Here is a 27,544-nt window from a genome sequence, read left to right on the forward strand (position 1 = left end):
TTTTCTGAATGTTGAGCTTTAAGCCAACTTTTTCACTCTCCACTTTCACTTTCATCAAGAGGCTTTTGAGTTCCTCTTCACTTTCTGCCATAAGGGTGGTATCATCTGCATATCTGAGGTTATTGATATTTCTCCCGGCAATCTTGATTCCAGCTTGTGTTTCTTCCAGTCCAGCGTTTCTCATGATGTACTCTGCATATAAGTTAAATAAACAGGGTGACAATATACAGCCTTGATGAACTCCTTTTCCTATTTGGAACCAGTCTGTTGTTCCATGTCCACTTCTGTTGCTTCCTGACCTGCATACAAATTTCTCAAGAGGCAGATCAGGTGGTCTTGTATTCCCATCTCTTTCAGAATTTTCCACAGTTTATTGGGATCCACACAGTCAAAGGCTTTGGCATAGTCAATAAAGCAGAAATAGATGCTTTCTGGAACTCTCTTGCTTTTTCTATGATCCAGTAGATGTTGGCAATTTGATCTCTGGTTCCTCTGCCTTTTCTAAAACCAGCTTGAACATCAGGAAGTTCACGGTTCACATATTGCTGAAGCCTGGCTTGGAGAATTTTGAGCATTACTTTACTAGAGTGTGAGATGAGTGCAATTGTGTGGTAGTTTGAGCATTCTTTGGCATTGCCTTTCTTTGGGATTGGAATGAAAACTGACCTTTTCCAGCCCTGTGGCCACTGCTGAGTTTTCCAAATTTGCTGGCATATTGAGTGCAGCACTTTCACAGCATCCTCTTTCAGGATTTGGAATAGCTCAACTGGAATTCCATCACCTCCACTAGCTTTGTTCGTAGTGATGCTTTCTAAGGCCCACTTGACTTCACATTCCAGGATGTCTGGCTCTAGGTCAGTGATCACACCATCGTGATTATCTGGGTCGTGAAGATCTTTTTTGTACAGTTCTTCTGTGTATTCTTGCCATCTCTTCTTAATATCTTCTGCTTCTGTTAGGTCTATACCATTTCTGTCCTTTATTGAGCTCATCTTTGCATGAAATGTTCCTTTGGTATCTCTGATTTTAGTCAGCGGGAATTTGCTGTATGATGCAGGGAACCCAAAGCCAGTGCTGTGACAATCTAGAGCGGTGGGATAGGGAGAGAGGCAGGAAGGGGGATCAAGGAGGAGGGGACATATGTATAGCTAAGGCTGATTTATGTTGATGTATGGAAGAAACCATCACAACATTGTAAAGTAATTATCCTCTAATTAAAATTTTAAAAAAGGGTTACTCACTAAAAGCATATGTATTGTTATCTAAAAGTTTTAGGTCATTTGTGATAGTAGGCGGCATAGCTGTGGGGGACGAGAGATGCACCAATGGAATTCACTTGCTTGTTCGTGGCCAGGTCTAGAGTTTGGCCTTGATCATTTCTCACCGGAGGGTATTCTCACTTGCTATGAGTGATAGCATGCTTGTTAGTCAACAATCTGAAAGACCGTAATAGGCAGGGCAGCCAGGGCCGAACACATGGAGAGTCCCACGTGTCCCGGCTATTCTCTGAACAGAGTGGTGGATGGAGACAGAGTGTGCATGGCAAACAGACAGATGGAGGAACCCAGTCAGTGCCAGAACCAGAGTCATAAATCTGCCAGTGTGAGAGGTGGCTTCCAACATGGGCTGGTGGCCTGGCAGGGAAGCAGAATTTCGCCCGCCTCTTTCCCCAGAATCAGGCCTGTATGAGACTATAGGACCCAGTGGATGGAGAAACAGTACACTATGTGTGATCAGTGAAATGAACATCCTCGCAGCTCATTCACGGGATCTGAGAGCTGGATTGTTCCATCAGCAACCTCTACGTCCATCACAGTCTGAACTGAAAATCAGGACTGTTGTCCTACCTTTAACTTATAAAATGACCCCCTTCCTCTCTTTCTTCCTTCCTTCCTTCCTTTACATAAACAGTATTGCTTAATATACTCAAAGTATTATATCAGTAACTATATAAGTTAGCATATATTCTAGTTCTGATTTTTTTTCTATTTCATACCTTAACTCTGATTTGAATATTGTTGACCAATAGTATCAATTCATATACTGCTTATCCCTGCTGACACAAGAGTCTTAGGACATTTTACTTATGGATTATTTGAGCTCCATACCCTTTTACATGGCAAGTTTTGTTTGGTGTACCTTGGAGTGATTTTGTTTAGATTTGTGTGTATGTGCATGCCTGTGTACACATATATGTGCATTTTTTTAAAAAAACAATATGTTATGTGTAGATTTTCACTCACATTTTCTTGCTATTTTGTCTCGTGTGAGTGTGTGCACTCAATCACTCAGTCATGTCCAACTCTTTGTGACCCCATGGACTGTAGCCAGTAGGCTCCTCTGTTCATGGAATTTTCCCAACAGGAATACTGGAGTGAGTTTTGCCATTTCCTCCTCCAGGGGATCTTCCCAACCCAAGGATCGAACCTGAGTCTCCTGCATTGGCAGGTGGGTTCTCCACCACTGAACCTCCTGGGAAGCTCCAGATGTCAGGATAGAGATCTGTATAATATGTTGTGGGAACAATGATAAGACAGGGTCTCCCTTTTCCTGAGGGGACCTGGCAAAGGTTTGGGGAGAGTCATGACATTTCCACTGAGTCTGGAAGGATAAATACTAAAAATTATTTTTCCTTCCTTATAGTCTCCCTCATTAAACCTGTATTCCAAAACACCTTCATTAATCTGATATGCTTAATTCATTTAACACTGAATAACAGCTATGTGCCTTACACTGGGCTAGGCCCTAGGGATATAACCAGAATAAGATAAGCAGGACATCCTATAACAAGGAATAACAATGATAGTGTGTACTCATTTGTGATAGGAATAGAAAGGAAAACATGAGGTAAGAGATTCATATACAACAAGAATGCTTAAGCTAGGCTCTGGGAGTAGAGAATGCACCCTCAAGGAAATGCTGTGTCATTACCCAACCATGCATGAATTTATCCCCATCTGTTCGCTGAGATAAAGAACAGAATGCAGTGCCATCATTCCAGTGGGGACAAACAAAGCCTTGTGGCACCTCATTTTGAGAGAGACAAGTCTAACGAGAAGAAAAGGGAAAGCTGAGTTCTTAAAGCTATTCAAATATTTTTACCAGAAGGAGCATTAATGCATTAATTCCAAAGGATGTCACAAAATATTCCTAGACATATGCAGACAGCACCTGCCAAGGTGATCCATGCTGTCCCACCGTTTGCCTGTCTGACCCTGAACTCAGTCTATTCCTGCCAACTTTTCATCCCATTCTGACTTGGCCATAGTTCTACTTCTACTACACCAATCTATCTTGTACTTTAATATCATCTAAGGTTTTCAGTGTTTAAAGCATATTGCATTTGTTTTGTTATCTGTGTCATCAATATTAAACACAAATTCAACAAGTATTTTATTGGATCACTACTGAGTAAAAGTGTAGCATTTAAGAGAAAGGCCTCTACAGACAGGTTTCCTGGCAAATTATTTCACCCCTCCATGCCTCAGGTGTCTTATCTGTACAATAGGATAACAGTGTCTACTTGCTTCAGACACTGTGTGGCCAAATCCCTGAGACTGTTGAGTTTCTCTCTAGATGAAGGGGGAAACATCTGTTTTAGAGGATTCCAGCTTTACAGTTCTATCACTTAACTTCCACCATTCATGTGCCATTCATTATGTTGGCATTTTTATCCATCTAAATAGATATTCTATAATTAGAGGAGGAATATAAGGCATAGAAAGTCTTAAAATATTGATGAAGTTTATCTAAAACCACAAGCACATGCATAGCAAAAGTGTGACAGTCAACTAATTTAGAGTAGGAGAATATCACTCAGGCAAACATGCTCAAATAAGATTTTTCACGTAAATAATGGTAGTATTGCCACATAGTTCAGTTCAGTCGCTCAGTTGTGTCCGACTCTTTGCAACCCCATGGACTGAAGCATGCCAGGCCACCCTGTCCATCACCAACTCCTGGGGTGTATTCAAATTCATGTCCATTGAGTTGGTGATGCCATCCAACCATCTCATCCTCTGTCATCCCCTTCTCCTCCTGCCTTCAGTCTTTCCCAGCATCAGGGCCTTTTCCAATGAGTCAGCTCTTTGCATCAGGTGGCCAAAGTATTGGAGTTTCAGCTTCAACATCAATCCTTCCAATGAATATTCAGTACTGCTTTTCTTTAGGATGGACTGGTTGGATCTCCTTGCAGTCCAAGGGACTCTCAAGAGTCTTCTACAACACCACAGTTCAAAAGCATCACGCTCAGCTTTCATTATAGTCCAACTCTCACATCCATACATGACTACTGGAAAAACCATAGCCTTGACTAGACAGACCTTTGCTGGCAAAGTAATGTCTCTGCTTTTCAATATGCTGTCTAGGTTGATCATAACTTTTCTTCCATGGAGTAAGTGTCTTTTAATTTCATGGCAGCAGTCACCATCTGCAGTGATTTTGGAGCCCCCAAAAATAAAGTTTGTTTTATATTTTAAAATAACTGTTTCCACTGTTATTGCCACATAATGAAATAACAATTTATTGTGATGTGTGCATATAATGCCCTGCTGGGCACATTGGCTATCCCAGTCACTCCTCATCACTGTAATACACACATTCAATTTAAAATATTCAAGACCAGCTTGAGTGAGCTTGTTCATTGATTCTCTTATTTATTATTTCAACTTATGTTTTATATGACCTTAGAATTTAATATTATATCTGAAATCTACCTGAAATTATCAATTATTGCTTTCTCTAATTCTTTTAGAGAGTTGACTGCAAACTGCTATTTAACTCTCCATCTCTCCAACATAGTTTTTTAATACAATTGTGACGCCTCAGAAGTTTTCAGTTTTTTTAAGCCACTGGTCTATCAGAAAGCTCTCCAACTTGATAATTCTTTAACATTCCTTCTCCAGATTTTTATTGGTGAGATATCCATGTATTTCATAAAGTCAACCAGAGAATCTCTGATTGCCCAGGAGAAAACAATTCTGACTGGAGAATGCTGTTACCTGAACCCCTTACTCCGAAGGATCATAAGATTCATAGGTGAGTACAAGGGCATGTTGTATAAGCCCTCACATATAGGTAAAACTTACTAAAGATGAACATACTTGATAAAATAACCTAAGCTATGGAAGCACCAACTTTAAAAGCAAGGGTTGTTTTAGAGTTTTTCTAGGAAGTACAGAAATTGTGCCTGACCATGGTGCCAACTCACATACTTACTAAAGTGTTTAACAAAAAATTTCAACTTTTTTCCTACACTATATCTGAGATTCCCTCAGGACATATATTTTATTATTGACTGGATATTGCCATATACCCTTTAGCTGAGTCAGGCAAGGGGGTGGGCCATCAGGGAACACCAATAAAATGAACTTAGAAATAATCAAATGTCCTGAAAAAAAAAGTTTACTACCTAGTAATTCTGTTATACAGGGAATTTTTAAAAGTATGGGAAATCACATCCATCAGGTTCTTGAAAATCATACCTTTCCAAAGTTGGAAAACAAAGAGTTTTACTAGTGTTTATGACAAAGAATAATTAAGACACTTTCTATAGTCCTCCTTCTAGGACTTTTATAAAAATCCTGAGGGGATATGGATAATGATCACAGATATAGGAATGAATGTGTATATGGGTAAATGTGGGAATATAGATCTCACAGAGTTCCTACACAGTGAGTACTCAGTAAATAATTATTAGTGTTCTAATGAGATCCTGCAAATTATGTACTGGCCAGGTACTTGTGGGAGAGAAGATAAAACTCTGAACATATCAACATGGTATTAACACAAGTCATGACACCATTTAGAACATAGAGAACTGACAGCTGAGAAAGTGAGGTCCAGAAGACACATGCTCTCGACTCCTTTGATTATTCTTAATCCTTTTCTTCCTAATGAAGAAACGGTTGAATTTCCTCAAGTCATGAGCAAAGGATCACAGCACAACCAAATGTGCGGTAAATTCATGCACCCCAACGTTCACTGCAGCACTGTTTATTAATATGATAGCCAAGACATGAAAACAACCTAAATGTCCATCAGCAGAGCAATGGATAAAGACATGTGGTACATATATACACGATGGAATATTACTCGGCCATTAAAAAGAGTGACATAATGCCAGCAACATGGATGGGCCTAGAGATTATCATACGAAGCCAGAAAGAGAAAGACAAATACCATGTGGTATCACTTACAAATGGAATCTGAAACACAACACAAATGAAATACATATGAAACAAAAATAGACGTACAGATATAGAAAACAGACTTGTGGTTGCCAAGGTGGGGAGGGTGGAGGGAAAGACTAGGAGTCTGGAATCAGCAGATGCAAACTATTCTATATAGGATGGATAAACAACAAGGTCCTGCTGTATAGCACAGGGAACTACAATATATTCAACATCCCGTGATAAACCATAATGGAAAAGAATATGAAAAGAATGTATATATGTGTATAACTGAGTCACTTTGCTATCCAGCAGAAATTCAACAATAGTATAAATCAACTATACCTTAATAAAATTTAAAAACTATATGCAGTAACTTCCAACATTGGCATGGGAGTGAGGGAAGTAATAGAGTGGGAGGCCTAAGAAAACCTAAGTTAAAAGAAGCAACCCTTAACATTCAAATCGTCTTCGGCATTTACTGGTATTTGCAGAATCCCCTGTGGGAATCTGCAGCAGGCTCACTGGGTTTACCCTGATCCATATGATGTCATCACTATCTATTATTCATTCCAAACAATAGTGTCTTTCAAAGACATTCAGAATTTGGTCACTTGTTACCAGAGTGACTTCAAGAAAAAAAGAGGAGAGGAAAGAATATTTATTATACAGAACACTGGACTAGACACTTTATAATTTCCTTGATCCACCCAACACCCTTTAAGGTAGATTATAGTTCTAACTGTGCAAAGAAGCTGATATAAAATGGGATAAAGTCACTGTTCCCAAGGACTGTGAGTGTGTGTGTGTAAGGCTAATAATACCTGTATTGTGAGCATGAAAAATACTATGATGAAGAGCTTGATACCCAGTTTTTAATAGATGATGGTAATCATTTACTTTTAACTTTTCATCGCATGATTTTGCTTCCCATGGGTTCAGTTACTCACCATCGGCCATGGTCCAAAAAGGCTCCAGAAATAATTCCTAAGTTTTAAATCACTCTCCATTCTGAGTATGCTGAAATCTTGCTCCATCCTGCTCTGTCATGAACCTTCCCTCTGTCCAAAAGGTCCCACCTGGCTGTCAGTCACTTGGCGGCCCTCTGGTTATCACATTGACTATCATTATATCGCAGGGCTATGTTCAGGTAACCCTTACTGTACTTAATAATGGCCTCAAAGTGCAAGAGTAGTGATGCTGGCAATTTGGATATGCCAAAGAGAAGCCATAAAGTACTTTAAGTGAAAAGGTAAAGGTTCTCAATAAGAACAAGAATCATATGCTGAGGTTGAACCATAAGAACAGATCCTTTGTTTGTGAAATTATGAAGGAAAAAGGAGTATATGCTAGTTCTGCTGTCACATCTCAAATTGCAAAAGTTACAGCCACTGTATGTGGCAAATACTTAGTTAAGACAGAAAAGGCATTACATGTGTACAGTAAGATATTCTGAGAAAGAGAGACTATATTCACCTTTTATTACTGTAAATGTTGTTACAATTGTTCTATTTTGTTATTAGTTGTTGTTAATATCTTAGTGTACCTAATTTATAAATTAAACTTTATTCTAGGTATGTTGTGTATCAGAAAAACATAGGATTTGGTATGATCCATGCTTTCAGGCATCTACTGGGGGTCTTGGAATATATCCCCGTGAATAAGGGGGACTACTGCAATTTGTGATCCCTTAGAGAGGAGGGACTGTATCTTTCTTGCTTTGTATCAATAGCATATTGTAAAATGCCTTCCATAATTTTTCTGGAGGGGTAAAGAGCAAAACTAACCTGTGTTAAATCACAGATTTACCTAAAATTGCTTTCATAAATACTGATTCTTAAATATTCATTTGCCACCTGTTTAACTTTTTACCTCTCTTAGCTTAGTTCTGGAAAATTAAGGTACATAAATAAGGCAATTTCTAAGAGAAATTCAAAAGTCTATTCTGACTTTTCATATAGGAGAGGGAGGGGTTTATCTTGAGATGGGTAACTTTGTCATAGTATCTGTGGATTTTTTTTAATAAGAGAAAAAAAGCATACTACTTGAAATGAAGATCCTTTAAATGGAGATGTTTCCTTTTAAAAAATTAAAGTATAATAAGGTATTACCCAAAATGTATTAGAAATATTATTGTAAATCACTTAACAGTCTTTTTTTCTAGCCCAACAGCCTGCAAAATGTATACTATGCAATTGATATTAGAAAATGATAACGATTCCTGTAAGCTGAAATGGCATGACTTTGCTCTTGCAGTTTATATAATTATTCTAGAACCTATTACAAATAGTGTTTCCTAACAAGTACAATCAGTTTCACATTGAGAAAATGGACAATGAACTAGCAAAATATTTTTAAACAAAATAATGCTTTATTCTATCACAGATGAGAAAAAAACTCGGGCTTCTAGTACATTTCTAGTGAGAGTAAGTTGATATACCCTTTCTGCACAGCAGTTTGACAGTATATTTCAATAGCCTTAAAATAATCAACCTTTTAAACTCTAAAGTCTATTTTAAATAATCTGTCCTAAGGAAATAATTGGAAATGTAAATCAATTTTTACAAACTAAAATCATTTTTTCATAATATAAATTAAAAATATCCAAAATATAACTTTTAAAAATAGTGCTACCATAAGGTACAATCTCAGAAAATGGTATTTTTAAACCAATTTTTAATGAAAGGGGAAAATTCATGATATAATGCCATGTGGAAAAAGTCAAGACACTAGGAACCTATGATTATTCTGAAATAAAAAGGATGCAACATGACATGTATGTATCAGTCTCGAAGAATGGCAAGTCCTTTAATAGTGTTTGCTGTTGAAAGAAGAGCTAAAAGTAGCACCTTGGCTCTCAGATTCCCTGTCTTCTCTAGACTGTGATTGGGACTTGAACAGACAGCCCCTCACCCCACCCTACAGATCCAAATTAAATTTTAAGTGAGAAAATGGCAATGGCCAAGTCAAAGGAAAAACATTCAAATTAAGCCATCTTGTCCTCTAGACAAATGCTAACTGTGTTGACCTTGACAGAAAGGATTGAATTCCTCTGATTCCCAAATCCTGCAATAACTTTTTTCCAGGGTCCTCATTATAAGCAAGATGAAACACCCTCACAGACATAGAAAACTTGTGGTTACCAAAGAGGAAATGTCTGCGAGTAACAGATACATACCACTATGCATAAAGTCAACCACAAGGATTTACTGTATACCACAGGGAACTATATTCAATATCTTATAATAACCTATAACGGAAAAGAACCTGAAAATATATTATGTAACTGAAACACATTGCTGTACACCTAAAACTAATGCAATATGATAAATCTACTATACTTCAACAAACAAAAAGAAGTCTCCCAGGCTTTAGCTGTAAACCCTCATAGTTAACTTCTGTGAAAGTGAACTCGCTCAGTCGTGTCCGACTCTTTGCGGGTCGACCCCATGGACTGTAGCCCACCAAGCCCCTCCGTTCTTGGGATTCTCTAGGCAAGAGTACTGGAGTGGGTTGCCATTTCCTTCTCCAGGGGATCTTCCCAACCCAGGGATCAAACCCAGGTCTCCTGCAATGTAGGCAGACGCTTTACCCTCTGAGCCACCAGGGAAGCCCAACTTATGTACTCATTTCCAAACTGCTATATAGTTTCTCACACTGTGTTACATGACGTGGGAAGGGAGAAAAGGAATTGGCTGAACAAATTTGACCAACCTTTTATCAAAGCAAATGTTGTCCAATTAGTAACACATATTTAGGCTTTTCCCTTTCATGTTTTACTCTCCATTGCTTTCCCTTCCTATACCAGTTTTTTTGGTATGCATTCAACTAAACAACAATACACAGGCTTAAGTTCTAAGATGATATAAACCTCTACATTCTTTTTTCAGAAACAAAAACAAAGTAAGGAAGTCATATTTAAATTCTTTTCATTCACAAATATTCTTTAATAAGCATATCTTGTAAATATTATTAAATAATAGTTGTTTAAAACTGAAAAGTATGGGTTAAAAAATATTAGAATTTGATGAGGGTTTTTGATTTGCCTTCTTGAATAACTTTATTTTGGGTTAAAGAAAAAACTGATCCAAATATACCAAGATTAGATTGTCTGCTGCTGCTAAGTCGTTTCAGTTGTGTCCGACTCTGTGCGACCCCATAGACGGCAGCCCACCAGGTTCCTCCGTCCCTGGGATTCTCCAGGCAAGAACACTGGAGTGGGTTGCCATTTCCTTCTCCAATGCATGAAAGTGAAAAATGAAAGTGAAGTTGCTCAGTCATGTCTGACTCTTAGCGACCCCATGGACTGTAGCCCGCCAGGCTCCTCCATCCATTCTCCAGGCAAGAGTACTGGAGTGGGGTGCCATTGCCTTCTCCATTAGATTGTTTACTAGCACCTAAAATAGACTGTCATTCAGAAGCTATTTATTATGGGCTTTTCATTTGGAATTACACGGTTGCTCTGTTATTACTTCTAATAAAACTTGAATTAAAGACCAAGCAAGTCTTAGACCATTTATTTAGGTCAGGTCTAAGGATTAGGTCAGAGAAGGCAATGGCACCCCACTCCAGTACTCTTGCCTGGAAAATCCCATGGACGGAGGAGCCTGGTGGGCTGCAGTCCATGGGGTTGCTAAGAGTCAGACACAACTGAGCAACTTCACTTTCACTTTTGACTTTTATGCATTGGAGAAGGAAATGGCAACCCACTTCAATGTTCTTGCCTGGAGAATCCCAGGGACGGGGGAGCCTGGTGGGCTGCCGTCTATGGGGTCGCACAGAGTCGGACACGACTGAAGTGACTTAGCAGCAGCAGCAAGGATTAGGTAGCCATGAACAGACTGGAAAGTACCACAGTAAACAGTTAATTCATGTAACACTAATTAATTGCCATAAATTAAGTGTGATCTAAATGAAGCATGAATATTTTAAATGCAGCCTCAAAGGTCACAGTGTTTTATGGTTGTAAGAATTGATACCCTGAGACAAGCTTAATGTCAGCCTTTTTGAGAACTAGAAAATCATTCTCAATTTAGAAATTCATTTAGATCTACTTTACCTGCAAGGAAACTCCATTTGATTCCATCAGTCCATTTTTACTTGCATTCAGTGTTTATAATTATAAACAGGGGACTGATCATATGTTTAACTTTCAACAATTGTTGGCATCTACCATATGCTAAACACTGATTAAGGTGTTGAGAACATATTAGTGAACTGAATAGAGATTTATTTGTTCTCATTGAATTTAAATTCTAATGGGGGAAGCCAGGCATTAAACTAAGTATATCATAGTATTTGTGTTATGGGGGGAAATAATGTAGAAAAAGGAAATAGGGGGGTTGCAAAGGCAAATATGCAATTTTAAGTGGGAAGGAAGAGGCTGCCCTCCAGTGAGAATTGTCTAGAGTTGGCAGTGACTTCATAGCAGGACAATGACCATTCCGGGAAACTAGGTGCCCAGTGAACTAGCCCAGCTCCATGTGTTGACCATGGAAGTTGACCTTGGCTGGAGAGTTTGAAGGAGAGTGTCAGTACCCAGGCACCCAACTTTAGTTCTGAGTCCAGAGTAGACCCTAAAACAAACATGTCAAAGACAAGGTAGGGCATGGGCCTATAAGTAGATGGAGATATTTCTATAACTCAGCAACAAGAACCAGATTTGAACCCAGGTATATACCTGAGGAGGCGAAAGCCAGGATGGATCTTAGGAAATAAGTGGAACCTCAGTTTCTGGACCCCGTGAACATCCAGACCACCAGACTTTGAGACAAAGATGTTTGATGCTTCCCTCTAGGGACCAGGACTGACTCTGTAGGCAGGAGAGGGAGGCACGCTGAGGTTGAGAGCCTTGGTTGACGTCAGAGGCATAACCAGGGATCAAGCACTGCTCACGTCTCAAGAAGGTGTGATGAGGCTGCTTTTGGCTGCTCAGTCTAGTCCTCCTTGAATGTCAATCCTCACTGAACCAGAGCATTACAGACCTCAACAAGACTCCTGACCCGGAATTCTACAAGTTACTCTAATTATCGAGAGGAAAGTTATTTAGTCATGAGACTCAAGTGACCCTTTTCCAAAGACCCTTCCCAGCACCAGTGTTTAGAGAGTGGACTCAAATAAAAAGACTAACTGAGTGGCTTAGTGCTAACTAGAAGGACTATGTAAAAATTAACACTTAAGAGCTGACTAAAAGAACTAAGGATTGCTGCTTTCTCTAGCACTTTGCAGATTAACCTGTGCAAATTCATGGCACTTCAGTGAACTCATTGGCTGTAAAGCAGAGCTTCTCTTCCTCAGCACTACTGACATCCTGAGCCTGTTCTTTTCTGTACAGGAGGAGAGGACATCCTACATTGTAGAGTGTAGGATGCATAGGAGCGCCCCTGGCCTCTAACCAGATGCCAGTAGCACCCCCTCTCCCACGAGTGACAATCAAAAATGTTTCCAAACATTACAAAATGTCCCCTGGGGACAGGAACACCCTCAGTCAAAATCCACTGCTATAACAAGTATTTCAAAGACTTTTTAAAAGAGTTTTATGAATATTTATGTTATATAAGATCACACACACCAAAATCAAGCACAGCGAGGTGCAGAAATACTGTCTGAATATCAGAAATGAATCCCAGGGCTTCCCTGGTGGCTCTGTGGTAAAAGAGTCTGCCTGCCAATGCAGGAGACACAGGTTCAATCCCTGAACTGGGAAGATCCCACATGCTGCAGGGCAACTAAGCTCCCATGCCACAACTGTGAGCCTGGGAGCTACAACTACTGAGCCCACGTGCCACAACTACTGCAGCCTGCAGTAATAGAGCCTGGGTTCCACAACGAGAGAAGCCACCTCGATAAGTAGCCTGCCCACTGCGACTAGAGAGTAGCCCCCACTTGCCGCAACTAGAGGAAAGTCCTCACAGCAAAGAAGACCCAGCACAGCCAAAGAAAGGAAGAAATGACTCCCAACAACTGATAAAGGGGAGTTTCAAAGTTTTCTATGAGTAAAAAATAATAACAAAATTTGCAAAATATGCAAATATCAAATCACATTGTATACCTGAAACTGATACAATGCTACATGTCACTTGCCCCTTAATTTTAAAAAGTGCATGTTTTGGAAATAATTTAAATTATTACATTAAAACATAATAACAGTGAATGGGAAATGCTGATGCAGAGAGCAGCAGTACCAGATCAGGATGGCTCGTCACCAATAGGGCTGGCAGCTGCCTGCTGATGGAACTTGAGGCTGGTCAGGTGGTGGGAATGGGAGTGGATTCAGATCAACAGCTTTGGCTTTAGAAACTTATAAATATGAATCAGAAAGAACAAATTTTGAAGGCTGGAAGCCCTCCAGGATTTGATCTGTGTTTAGGTTCCTTGATAGGTAAGGAATCTAAAATCTTCCCTCTCCACCTTTAGTTTGTATCTAGGTGTACTTTCTAGCACATCATGCAAAATGCTGGGCTGAATGAATCACAAGCTGGAAATCAAGACTGCCTGCCGGGAGAAATATCAACAACCTTAGATATGCAGATACCACCACTCTAATGGCAGAAAGTGAAGAGGAACTAAAGAGCCTCTTGATGAAGGTGAAAAAGCTGGCTTAAAACTCAACATTCAAAAAACTAAGATCATGGCACTCACCCCATCACTTCATGGTAAATAGATGGGAAAAAGAGGAAACAGTGAAGATTTTACTTTCTTGGGCTCCAAAATCACTGCAGACATAAAATTAAAGATGCTTCCTCCTTGGAAAGAAAGCTATGACAAACCTAGACAGTGTATTAAAAAGCAGAGACATTACTTTGCCAACAAAGGTCTATGTCAGTTCAGTTCAGTCGCTCAGTCGTGTCCGACTCTTCCTGACCCCATGAATCGCAGCACCCCAGGCCTCCCTGTCCATCACCAACTCCTGGAGTTCACTCAGACTCACGTCCATCGAGTCAGTGATGGCATCCAGCTATCTCATCCTGTTGTCCCCTTCTCTTCCTGCCCCCAATCCCTCCCAGCATCAGACTCTTTTCCAATGAGTCAACTCTTCGCATGAAGTGGCCAAAGTACTGGAGTTTCAGCTTCAGCATCATTCCCTCCAAAGAAATCCCAGGGCTGATTTCTTTCAGAATGGACTGGTTGGATCTCCTTGCAGTCCAAGGGACTCTCAAGAGTCTTCTCCAACACCACAGTTCAAAAGCATCAATTCTTTGGCGCTCAGCTTTCTTCACAGTCCAACTCTCACATCCATACATGGCCACAGGAAAAACCATAGCCTTGACTAGACGGACCTTTGTTGGCAAAAGTAATGTCTCTGCTTTTGAATATGCAGTCTAGGTTGGTCATAACTTTCCTTCCAAGGAGTAAGCGTCTTTTAATTTCATGGCTGCAGTCACCATCTGTAGTGATTTTGGAGCCCAGAAAAATAAAGTCTGACACTGTTTCCCCATCTATTTCCCATGAAGTGATGGGACCGGATGCCATGATCTTCGTTTTCTGAATGTCGAGCTTTAAGCCAACTTTTTCACTCTCCACTTTCACTTTCATCAAGAGGCTTTTGAGTTCCTCTTCACTTTCTGCCATAAGGGTGGTGTCATCTGCATATCTGAGGTTATTGATATTTCTCCCGGCAATCTTGATTCCAGCTTGTGCTTCTTCCAGTCCAGCGTTTCTCATGATGTACTCTGCATATAAGTTAAATAAGCAGGGTGACAATATACAGCCTTGACGTACTCCTTTTCCTATTTGGAACCAGTCTGTTGTTCCATGTCCAGTTCTAACTGTTGCTTCCTGACCTGCATACAGATTTCTCAAGAGGCAGGTCAGGTGGCCTGGTATTCCCATCTCTTTCAGAATTTTCCACAGTTTATTGGGATCCACACAGTCAAAGATTTTGGCATAGTCAATAAAGCAGAAATAGATGTTTTTCTGGAACTCTCTTGCTTTTTCCATGATCCAGCGGATGTTGGCAATTTGATCTCTGGTTCCTCTGCCTTTTCTAAAACCAGCTTGAACATCAGAAAGTTCACAGTTCACATATTGCTGAAGCCTGGCTTGGAGAATTTTGAGCATTACTTTACTAGCGTGTGAGATGAGTGCAATTGTGCGGTAGTTTGAGCATTCTTTGGCATTGCCTTTCTTTGGGACTGCAATGAAAACTGACCTTTTCCAGTCCTGTGGCCACTGCTGAGTTTTCCAAATTTGCTGGCATATTGAGAGCAGCACTCTCACAGCATCATCTTTCAGGATTTGAAATAGCTCAACTGGAATTCCATCACCTCCACTAGCTTTGTTCGTAGTGATGCTTTCTAACGCTTACTTGACTTCACATTCCAGGACGTCTGGCTCTAGATGAGTGATCACACCATCATGATGATCTGAGTTGTGAAGATATTTTTTGTAGCATATTAAAAAGTAGAGACATCACTTTGCTGACAAAGGTCCATCTAGTCAAAGCTATGGTTTTTCCAGTAGTCATGTATGGATGTGAGAGTTGGACCATAAAGACGACTGAGTGCCAAAGAACTGATGCTTTTGAATTGTGCTGGAGAAGACTCTTGAGAGTCCCTCAGACTGGAAGGAGCTCAAACAAGTCGATCCTAAAGGAAATCAACCCTGAATATTCATTGGAAGGACTGTTGCTGAAGTTCTAATACTTTGGCCACCTGAGGTGAAGAGCCAGGGGTGGGCAAAGGATGAAATGATTAGGTAATGTCACCAACTCAATGGACATGAATCTGAGCAAACTCCAGGAGATAGTGGAGGACAGAGAAGCCTGGCGTACTACAGTCCATGGGGTTGCAGAGTCGGGACCACTGAGCGACTGAGCACACAGCACGCACACAACAGGAGTGAGAGAGGAAGCAGATCCTGAGAGAGAAAGCCCCGAGGAGCTGTCCTGCATGAAGAGGAGTCAAGTCCCTCTTGTTGAGATAGAACCATCTTACCAAGAAGTTGTACAACTTTGGGAACTTCCCTGACAGTGCAGTGGTTAAGACCGCACACTTCCCGTGCAGAGAGCACAGGTTTGATCCCTGGTTGGGTAACTAAGATCCCACACGACATGTGGCATGGCCAAAAGTAGACTTTTTAAAAAAATCATACAACTTTATACTTTGGAGGAGCAGAAGTCTGTTTGTTTGTTCCTTCATTTATAAAAACATTTGGGAGGTTTTCTGGTTGATAACTCTTCCTCTTCCTTTACCATGACACGTAGTTATAGTAATGACAGAATGTTGTTTAAACACCACTAGCTCCTCATAATGTAAAGGTGTTTTATTAATACAAAGAATGAATAACAGAGTCAAATATATGTTTGAGTTTGTTAGAATTAATGTCCTTATCTCTTTCTTCTGTCTTAAAATAACTTTATAATCAACTTATTTGAAATATCCCTCAGTTATAAAAACAATAGTCACTAATATATAAATCTCACAACATACAAAATGTTTTTACAACTATTTTATGTGATTTTTCAATAATAACCCAGTGATTTAGGACTATTTAAAACATCTAAATAAATAAAACCTCTTATACAGATAAAGTAACTGACGTTCAGATTACTTGATTTACATAAAATTTATTCTTTTGATTAAAACAATGACATCAAGACAAGTAGACTGCTGTCAGCTTTTGTGTTTCTGTGACTTATATAGGAAAGAAACCCCAGAATCTTTGTTTTGTGAACCCCTGAAATTAACTATCTAAGGAAGTGACGGATTCAGTCCTGTGAGAAACTTCCTTTCAAAACACAATATTTGGTGCGTGTAAATCAGTTTGCACTGATGGTGCGCGTTATACCAGAAACAAAGTCAGATTCATTGCTAAAGTGATGAGAAAAGTGCCTCGTTCAGTGATGACATGTCTTAGGTATTCTGTCATCTTCTTGTTGGAAAATTGTTGGCTAAAAAATAGAGGAATTCTTTTTCTGAGTTGACAAGGCAAACATTTCATTGGGGAAATGCTCTAAATCCTGGCCCTTAGTGCATGCGTGAGAACTAAAGTCCTTTTTTTCACAGCTTAATGCCTATCTATATATGTATATATATTTTTAAGTACATAAAAATATAAGCTTAGAGGGTAGTGAATAAGAGTTTGGATCTAGAGCCATAAGTATTTAGTGTCTAATCCCAGCTCTTCTATTCCCATCACATGGACTTCCCTGGTGGCTCAGGGGTAAAGAATTGGCCTGCCAGTGCAGGAGACATGGGTTTGATCCTTGGTCTGGGAAGATCCCCTGGAGAAGGAAATGGCAACCTCCTCCAGTATTCTTGCCTGGGAAATCCCTTGGACAGAGGAGCCTGGCAGGCTATAGTCCATAGGGTTGCAAAAGTGTCAGACACAACTTAGAGACTAAAAACAAACCCAGCTCTTCTACTTACTAGCTGTGTGAACTTGGTCAAATTAGTTGACCTCTCTGTGCCTCACTTTCCCCATCTGTAAAATGGAGATAATGGTGTCTATCTCAAAGAGTTGTGGTGGAATAATATTTCCAAGCACTTAGATTAATACCGAGCATATTCTAAGCACCATGTATTAGCTACCTGTTACCATCACTACCTAGTATCCATGGCAGTCTTATTTAAACATCTGTCTCATCAGCTCAGTACACCTTGCAAGGAAATGAGATGAACATGGTAACTGCAGATAAAATATCTTCATTTGGAATTTTCCAGTTTGAATAAAACATATTAAGGAGAAGAAAACATTTCACTGTCTCTCCTTTTTCTAAAGACATCATTGTTTCCCTAAGGAATGGTCTTCACAGCTGGATGACTTTCTCCACTGAGATTTTCCACTAGGGATCTCCACATGGCAACAGGAGAAGCAAAAAGAAACTATGTTCATTTCTTTGTATCTTATATTCCATTTGCAATGGTGCTTTGATGAAAGATGCAATCTAGAATGAAGACCCAATGATTGCATCAGAATATATTTTGAGGAAAGTTGAACATAAGAATTCCTTAGAGGTCCCCTTTCCACTGTCAAAAATGGCACTGATGACCCCATTCCTCTTGCTTGTACCTGTGTGTAGGATAAGATTGCCATCAATTTTCCCACTAAAATAAAGGCCAAGAATTGATTTGAGAGTGTGTTTCCTTGTTTTTTTTGAACATCATAGTGGGAAAACTACCACAAAAGATTCACAAAGCTGGTTAACTTCTGAAAGTGAGAAAATGTTCAAGCATTCTTAATCTCAAACAGTATGGTGCGTGTGTGTGCTAAGTCGCTTCAGTCGTGTCCAACTCTTTGGGACCATGTGGAATGCAACCTTCCCAGCTTCTCTGTCCATGGGGATTCTCCAGGCAAGATACTGGACTTAGTTGCCATGCCCTCCTCCAGGGGATCTTCCCAACCCAGGGACTGAACCCATGTCTCTTACATCTCCTGCATTGGCAGACAGGTTCTTTACCACTAACATCTCTTGAGAAGCCCTTTCATTACCTTGATTTGCTAGCACAGACAGAAGAGTGATTCTCTTTTAGAAATGTTTAATAAAAGGTTGAGAACATACACTGAGGAAGAACTAAGATCCCCTCACCTTTTCAGAGAGTACTATTACCACTCCAACCCAGATAACTTGTTTTTGTCTTTTCCACTATCCTTTCAAAATTCTGTGTTAGTTTCTCCACATGAAAAACATGTAGGAGCCATGCTTTCATGTGTGCACGTGTTAATGTTTAAACTGACCATCGCACCTTCTCAGAATCAGAATGGGGCAATGTGTCTCAAAGATGCTCATGTCTATGTAAAACTGCCCAAGTGCATCATGACTTCCAGATTTCTTGTGCTTCATAAACATCCACAGGAAGAAATCTCTCCTGCATATGTAGTGTGGATCTTCATACTTCAAATTAAGGATATTTTCTCATTCTTGCTGTATTGAAAAGGGAGAGTGATTTGATTTCCAAATTATGATTTACAAGTTTTCTGACTTCTGAGATGCTTAGAAAGACCCAGTTTTCAATTCTAAGCAGCTAGCAGCCTACTGGATTTTGTGGCATTTATTAGAAAGAGAAATGATCCCTACCTCTTACATGCTAAGTGGTTTGATCTCAACCCCATGTTCAACAGAGTCAGGGATGTGAGACCCAACAGAAGTTAGGCAATTTGGACAAGTTTCTATGTTCTTTTACTGTCTTCTCCTGTCAGTCTTCTCTGAAATCTCTTCTGCAATTGATTCATTGATTCCACAAATGTCTATCAAGTGTTCACTGTGTGCCAGCTTTGGTGCTAGGTACTTGGATACAGAATTGAGCAAAAAACAGATATGTTCTCTGCTTTTTACAGCGTGCATATTCTACAGTTCTAATGGGAGAGACAGACATTATTGAATAATCACATATAAGGGGTACAAAAAAAGAAGTATAATGGTATAATACTAGTCTAAAATAGTATTTTTACTCACTCACTTAGGGTCCATTAATCTACAACAGAGAGGCAAGAATATACAATGGAGAAAAGACACTCTTCAATAAGTGGTACTGGGAAAGCTATACAGCTACATGTAAAAGAATGAAATTAGAACATTCTCTAATACCACACACAAAAATAAACTCAAAATGGATTAAAGTCCTAAATGTAACACCAGATACCGTAAAACTCCTATAGGAAAACATAGGCAGAACATTTTTGATATACATTGCAGCAATACCTGTCTGGATAGAGGAAAACAAAACACAGAAATGAACAAATGGTACCTAATAAACTTAAAAGCTTTTGCAGAGCAAAAGAAACCATAAACAAAATAAAAAGACAACCCACAGGTTGGGAGAAAATATTTGAAAATTAAGCAACTGACAAGGTATTAATCTCCAAAATATACAAACAGCTCATGTGGCTCTGTCAAAAAATAAATAAATAAAAAAGTGGGCAAAGGGGCTTCCCTGATGGCTCAGTGGTAAGGAATCTGCCTGCCAATGCAGGAGACATGGGTTTGATCCCTGGTCTGGGAAGATCCCACATGCCATGAACCCGTGCACCACAACTATTAAGCCTGTGTTCTAGAGCCCAGGAGCCACAGCTTCCTAAGCTCTCATGCCCTGGAATCTATGCTCCACAATAAAAGCAGCCACCTCAATGAGAAGCCTGACCACCGCAATTGGAGACCAGCCTTCGCTTTCCGCAGCCTAGAGAAAAGCTTCGGAGAAGGCAATGGCACCCCACTCCAGTACTTTTGCCTGGAAAATCCCATGGGCGGAGGAGCCTGGTGGGCTGCAGTCCATGGGGTCACGAAGAGTCAGACACGACTGAGCGACTTGACTTTCACTTTTCCCTTTCACGCATTGGAGAAGGAAATGGCAACCCACTCCAGTGTTCTTGCCTGGAGAATCCCAGGGACGGAGGAGCCTGGTGGGCTGCCATCTATGGGGTCGCACAGAGTCGGACACGACTGAAGCGACTTAGCAGAGAAAAGCTTATGTAGCAGCGAAGACCCAGCACAGCCAAAAAATTTTTTAATTACTAATTTTTAAAAATTTAAATGTTTTTTAAAATGGGCAAAGATCAAAGTAGATATTTCTCCAAAGACGACACACAGAGGGCCAAAAGCACATGATAAGATGCTCAACATCACTAATTATCAGAGAAACACTAATCATAACTACAGTGAGGTATCGTCGTACATCAGTCAGAATAGCCATCATCAAAAAGTCTACAAACAGTAAATGCTGGAGATGGTGTGGAGAAAAGGAAATAGTATGGAGTTTTCTTAAAAATCTGAAAATAGAGTTGCCATATAATCCAACAATCTCACTCCTAGGCATATATCCAAAGAAAAATATAATTCAAAATGATATATGCACCCCAGTGTTCACAGTAGCAATATTCAAAATAACCAAGACACATGTGCTCAGTTACTCAGTTGTGTCTGAATCTTTGCAACCCCATGGATTGTAGCCCACCAGACTCCTTTGTCCATGGCATATTTTCAAGCAAGAATACTGAAGTGGGTTGCGATTTCCTACTCAAAGACATGGAAGCAATCTAAATGTCCATCAATTGATGAAAGGTGTGGTACATATACACAATGGAATATTACTCAGCCATAAAAAAGAATGAAATAATGCCATTTGCAGCAACATGAATGGATGTAGAGATATTATGCTAAATGAAGTAAGCTAGATAAAACAAATATCATATAATATCATATGTGAAATTTAAAAAGAAAAAATGATACAAATGAACTATTTACAAAACAGAAACAAACTCACATACTTACAAAATAAATGTATGGTTACCAAATGGGAACAGGAGAGCTAAATTAGGAGTTTGAGATTAACATATGCACACTACTATACATAAAGCAGATAACCAACAAGGTTCTACTGTATAGCACAGGGAACTATACTGTGTATTTTGTAATAACTTGTAAGGGAAAAGAATCTGAAAATATATATGTATAACTGAATCACTTTGCTGTACACTTAAAATACAACACTGTAAATAAAGTGTACTTCAAAAAAACTTTATAAACCCAAAAAATATGCTTTATATATAGCAGTTGTGAATTTGAGTAACTCAAATATGCAAACATTTCATAGTTCTTGTTTTTTTTTTTAACTGAGATACAATTCACATACCACAAAAGTTACCCTTTAAAGTGTTCAGTTTGGTAGTTTTTAGTGTATTCACAAAGTTGTACAACTACCAGCACTGTTTAATTCCAGGAAATTTCTTCATCCCTCCCAAAACACCAATACCTGTTAGCAGTCACCCACTGTTTTTCCCTTCTCCCCAGACCCTGAGGTTCACTATTCTATTCTCTGTCTGTGGATTTGCCTATTTTAGGCATTTCATATGAACTGATCATACAAGGTAAAAAAAATAAGAGTAGCATTTTCCCCAAGACCCCATGTGATATGTGATTATTTCTCCCTCTTCAGTCTTAGGTGGGGCAAGATCTATACATTCTGTTTTCCTTCAACAGAAAGAACAGAATGACTTGCTCTCGGTCCAGTCTCCAGAGCTTAAGCCTGAGAGCAGGTTGGCATGCACAGCACTGGTCCAATTCCGAATTAGCAGGTTTCCACCTGGAGTTCCTCAGCTCCACTGAACTGGCATCTCCTCCTACCCCTAGTGCCATGACGATGCCGTGCACGCAAAGCTGTGGCACCCAGCGCATGCTGCTGTCTACAGCATGCAGGTCTAAACCTCTCAGAAGCAAGATGCCAGCACCAGGGCCCCGCCACTGCCCGCCTAGCTGTTGTCCCAGAGCATGACTCTAAAACACATTTAGCAGAAAAGGGGGAAAAGGAACTCGTCCCTGGCAAAGTCACAGAGCAGAACTCATCCAGTGGAGTGACAGCATCCATGTTTTCTGAGCAGTCTAAATCCTGCATCTCTGAGTAGGGGGCAGACAAGAAGAAAAGAAATCTCCCTCGGTTTCTCCCATGATGGATCTTCAGAGAGAAGCTCGGGCTTTTCATGAGGTAAAACTGTGTGTGTGTGCACATGTGAGAAAGGGAGAGAGACAGAAATCCTCACTGATTATCCCTTTGAGTTGGCACTCTGAACGTCCATCTTTTTTCACTGTCATCATGTGTATTTTAGTTGAGAAGTGTTCTGTTAGAGTCTGTCAGCAAAGTGCCATTTTAAACTGGAAAATTGCACACTTGCAATTTAATATAGAATAATTGGCCTTCGGTTCAGAGGCTCCACCTCCGGTCACAGGTTCTTTGTGGCTAAAAGGAAATATTCCTTCCTTTGCTCACCCCATCAGCCCCTGCTAATTATTACTCTGTGGTCTGGGTCTAGGCTTCCTAATGAAGGCCTCCTGTGTGTCTTTCTCAGCAGCGAGCAGTCTGGTTTCTTTATTTTGACCAGTTCTTTGTTTGGGAGGCAAAAAGACATCCTGATAGGAGCCCTGTTAGCATTCGCCAGCACACCAGTTACCTGTGGCTGAGAAGACCTTTGTCATGTGTGTTTCCTGCTTACGTCACTGCTTCCCCTACGACCTTCTCAGTTGAGTAAAAGGATGGAACCCTGAACTGAGCCCATGACAAGAAGCGGGTCACAGAGTTTCACCTCTGTGTCCTCATTTACCAGTGACCAAAGATCCTCATTTGTCCAAAGAATCCAGGTAAAGCCCTGAGAGGGAGGAAAAAGGATTTTTAACACTTTCATCTTCCTCTTTCTTCATCCTTTGACTTGCCTGATAGGTGTCGGATTCTTTTAGGCCACAAAGTGGCAGCAAGCTCAGGTTACCATAGTGATCCATGTCATCAAAACAGGGACCACAGACCTCACCAACGATGCCAGTCTCTGTCCTAAAGCCAGGCTGCTTCTACCTCCTGGTCCTCTGAGCATTCTAATGCCCCTCACCCCTGATGGATTCACAAGTGCGCATCCCACTCTGCACCAGAATGTATGGGTCCTGTGAGGTAACCTAGGGCTCAACCAGTTTGACCCTCCACTGCTAACACAGGCACCCATAGCTACACTACCATGGTAGGTGTGGGACTTCTCTGAAAGGTGTGCAGGGCTCCTGAGCTACATCCTGGGAGGCACAGGACAGACTTCAGCTTGATTTTCAAAAATCATTCTGGAGGTTTCTGTTGTGCTGCCCCTGGGGTTTGACAGCCAGCATGGGCAGGGAAGGGGGCAGCCCCCTCACTCCTTCAGCCAGACTAGGTAAGTTTCTAGCTCCTTCTTGGGAGACATGCTTCCTACATCTCCCCATTCCAGGGTTTATTATAGAAATTCAATGGTCTTATCCTCCAGACCATGGCTCTTGGTTTTCCCATCCAATTCGTTTCAGAATTCCAAACAAAACAGTACATGTCTCAAGCATATAGCTCTGGCAAGCTAAGAGAGTTTTGCTTTTAGACTTCTGTGTCTGCTGTAAATCCATTCAAAAATGTGATCAAGGACTTCCCTGGTGGTCCAGTTGCTAAGACTCAGCGCTCCTAATACAGGGGGCCCTGTTTAGGGAATTAGATCTCACACGCCACAACCAAAGACCTCACATGCCACAAGTGAGGCCTGGAGTAGCCACATAAATAAATAAAAATATTTTTTAAAAACAGAAGTGTGATTAGCTCCCCTGAAGCAAGAAATACTGTTGGGAGCAGAGCCATAAGCTAAGTATCAATAGAACCAGCTAGGGAGGGTCATAGGAATGAAAAATGTATCTGTTAAAATTTCAAAAACATTATCACACTTAAAGAATTTTAGACACCAAGGTAGGACACTCCAAAAGCATCTCCTTCAAATCATATAGGAGGCCATAAACAGTGTTCCACCTGACTCTAAGAACAAAAGCAACACTTTTTAGCTTCTGAGCTTTGTAATACACACACAAGAAGCTCAGGATTAACAGAGGAACGCCTGGAATGCCTTACAAAAGCCCTGTATGATCTGACATTGTCTGTGAATCACCAGGGTAGGCTCCACTGCACTTTGTTGGCATGGCCTGTGCCAGGCAGGTGGAGTCCTGAGGCTGCCCTTCAGAAGCTACATCAAATACACCAGAATGAGATGTTTGGAAAGCAAATGCTTGTTAAGCCATCAAGAAAAGCAGACATAATCCAGGGGAGGCCAAGGGAAAAAGGGAAAGCAACTTTCAGCAACAGTATCACACGACAACAAAGCAGAAATTTGCCCATCACAGACCCACTGTGACCACAGACCTGGCATTTCAGATACTCATCTGAGGAACCTAAAAATCCTCAGAAATGTCTCAGAATTCACCCTAATTGGAAGCACTCCAACAAATAAAATGCCAGGGGAAAATGCTGTCACTTTTCTCTTTTCAAATCATGAATTATCCTCTTTTCCTGGAAAAGTATGTCTAGACAGACTTATTGTCCCTCGAAAAAGCTAGAGACCTGGTCTTTGAGAATCTTGCTTGAAGATATTAAAAAAATTACTAGCCAGACTTCCAGAAGCTGGGAGTGAAAGGAATGATCAACGAATGCTTAGTCTCAGAGGTCAGACCCTAGGAGTGTCAGTCAGTTCAAGCTATTAAAAGAGCCAATTCTCGTTGTGATAAAGCACATCCTGGCAAAGCCACAGAAAAGAAAATTGTAAGAATCAATATAAGTCAAAATAGAAACCGGATGAAGGTTTCAGCCAAACTCATTTTCACTTCTGATCTAATGGATTGACTTTTGGGTGCTGAAATCAGTACAATTTGCAGATTCAAGACATTGAATATGGAAGTCAAAATTGGATAGAAATTTAATCAAAAACTATAGCAGATCCTTGAAATTTACAAGGGTTAATGCTGCCTCTTAATCTTGCCAATTCTTCCCACAGCTGAGTTGCACTGGCAAAGTCTTCTTTATCTCTTCAAGCAATCTGTGTATACCTTGGCTCTGCACAGCTGCTCGATACATTTAACAGATACTCTATAGATGTATGCATAACCTTTGAAAGAATCCACAGTGCAACTTCCTATCAGGAATTCATATTTTTGTTAAAGCTAGTCAGGGGCAATCCTATATTCCTGTGGAATTTACCAGAGAACAGATAAAATCCAGGAAGTATAGCCTACCCACAGGATTCTTAACCAAACAGGTCAAATCAGCATGGTAGGTAAAATGATGCCTTTCTCACCCCAAAATGTTTATGCCCTAATCCCTAGAAACTGTGGGCCATGTTACCTTACATGACAAACAGGAATGTACATGTGTGATTAGATTAAGGATTTTGAGATTATCCTGGATTATTCAGGCGGACACAATGTAACCAATGTAACATTATAAGAGAAGCAAGATAGGGAGTCAGGGAAGGAGACGTGACAATGCAGTAGAGCTCTTATGATACGATCGCTAGAATTGGGGGCGTAAGTCAAGGATTGAAGGTGAGAATCTGGGAAAAGCAAGGAATAAGTTCTACTCTGGAGCTTCCAGAAAGAACACAGCTCTGCCAACACTTTGATGTTAGCCCACTGAAACCTATTTTGGACTTCTGATCTCTGAAACTGTAAAAGGATGCATTCCAGTGGTTTAACCACTAAACTGGTAATTCGATACAGTCAACAACATTCTCATTTTCTGTTTCCAACATCAACTGAAACATTCAATTCAATCAGGGTTTCTAGAGCAATCTTTTTCTTTCTTTGAAGGACGACTCCTAACATACTCATTCTCTCTCACCTGCCATGATAACTCCTTCCAGGAGTACTCGCATCTCCAACAGGACTAGGGAGAAGATATATTCTATAGAAGGCAAGAGAACCAGTGTTGAGTAACTATTGAGTTGGCCAAAATGTTTGCTCGTGTTTTTCCGTAACACCTTTCAAACTTTTTGGCCAACCCAATACTTAATGCCAGGCACCCTAGGGGTTATTTTGCACATGTCTTATTTTATCTTTCCAACTCTTTTCTGAGATATCATTCCCTGAAACCATGCTTGATAAGGGTACCAAGATTCAAAGAAGATAGCTTACACTGTAAACAAGTCACCAAAGGAGTACCTAGAGCCCAGCTCTACGTGACTCCAAAATTCAAATCCTCCTATGAGAACATGCTGCTTCTACTTTATTGACACAAAACAGTAAAGCATTACCAGCAGCATGACTGCATCACTTTGGAAAAAACAGTGGTTTAGGAAGCAGGAAAGAGAAAGATGAGGGGACAGTTTGACTCCAGGGAGGACCTTTCCGGTAGGTTGTCATGGGCTCGCACTGCTGTTTTTCTCTCAGGGACAAAACCCAATCCATGGTGTATGTCACCATTCCTAATTATTTTAAATCTCCTCATAGGAGTATTTGCCTTTGGGCTTTTTGCTACTGACATTTTTGTAAACGCCGGACAAGTGGTCACGGGGCACCTGACCCCGTACTTCCTGACGGTGTGCAAGCCCAACTACACCAGTACAGACTGCCGGGCGCACCACCAGTTCATCAACAACGGGAACATCTGCACCGGGGACCTGGAAGTGATAGAGAAGGCGCGGAGGTCCTTTCCCTCCAAACACGCTGCTCTGAGCATTTACTCTGCCCTGTATGCCACAGTGAGTATGACCCGAGTAGAGTTTTGGCCGTGATGGGTGTCTCTGCCATCCTCATCCCCCATTCTTTCATTAGTCACTTCTGGTGGCTTCTGAAGTCATGTTACAATGTGTTTCTCTTCCATTATATCATGCTGTTGCCCCCACCTCAATACCCCAATGCCAGAGGATGTTAATTCTGGCATGACTGTTGACGATCATTTAGTCACCTCCTCCCATTTTACAGATACAGAAACTGAGGCCCAGAGAATTGTTAAGAGTACACAGTCAGAGCAAAGGCCCAGGCTCCTGGCATTGGACACAGGGTTCTGTCACTGCCCAGAATAGCACTCTGCGCCAAAGCTCTGGTTGGTTCCAGAAGGGCACACATTCCTCACGCTTGTCTATGGATTGCAGATGTAAGCCTTATGCAAATGCCTGCCCAAAGCAAT

General features: G+C 40.6%; 1 protein-coding gene across 6 annotated transcripts in view; it reads left to right on the forward strand.

Annotated features, from left to right (window-relative positions):
• The window catches only part of PLPPR1 (phospholipid phosphatase related 1), a 601,803-nt gene that overhangs the window by 559,921 nt on the left and 14,338 nt on the right, over positions 1 to 27,544 (forward strand). For all 6 annotated transcript variants that reach the window (XM_059889070.1, XM_059889072.1, XM_059889071.1 and 3 more), the window contains 2 exons: positions 4,905 to 5,037; positions 26,866 to 27,116. In XM_059889070.1, coding sequence (XP_059745053.1) covers positions 4,905 to 5,037; positions 26,866 to 27,116 — 384 coding nt within the window. The remainder of the gene's footprint in view (positions 1 to 4,904; positions 5,038 to 26,865; positions 27,117 to 27,544) is intronic.

The sequence above is a fragment of the Bos taurus genome, chromosome 8 (genome assembly GCF_002263795.3).
Source record: "Bos taurus isolate L1 Dominette 01449 registration number 42190680 breed Hereford chromosome 8, ARS-UCD2.0, whole genome shotgun sequence".
In the NCBI taxonomy this organism is placed as follows: Eukaryota; Metazoa; Chordata; class Mammalia; order Artiodactyla; family Bovidae; genus Bos; species Bos taurus.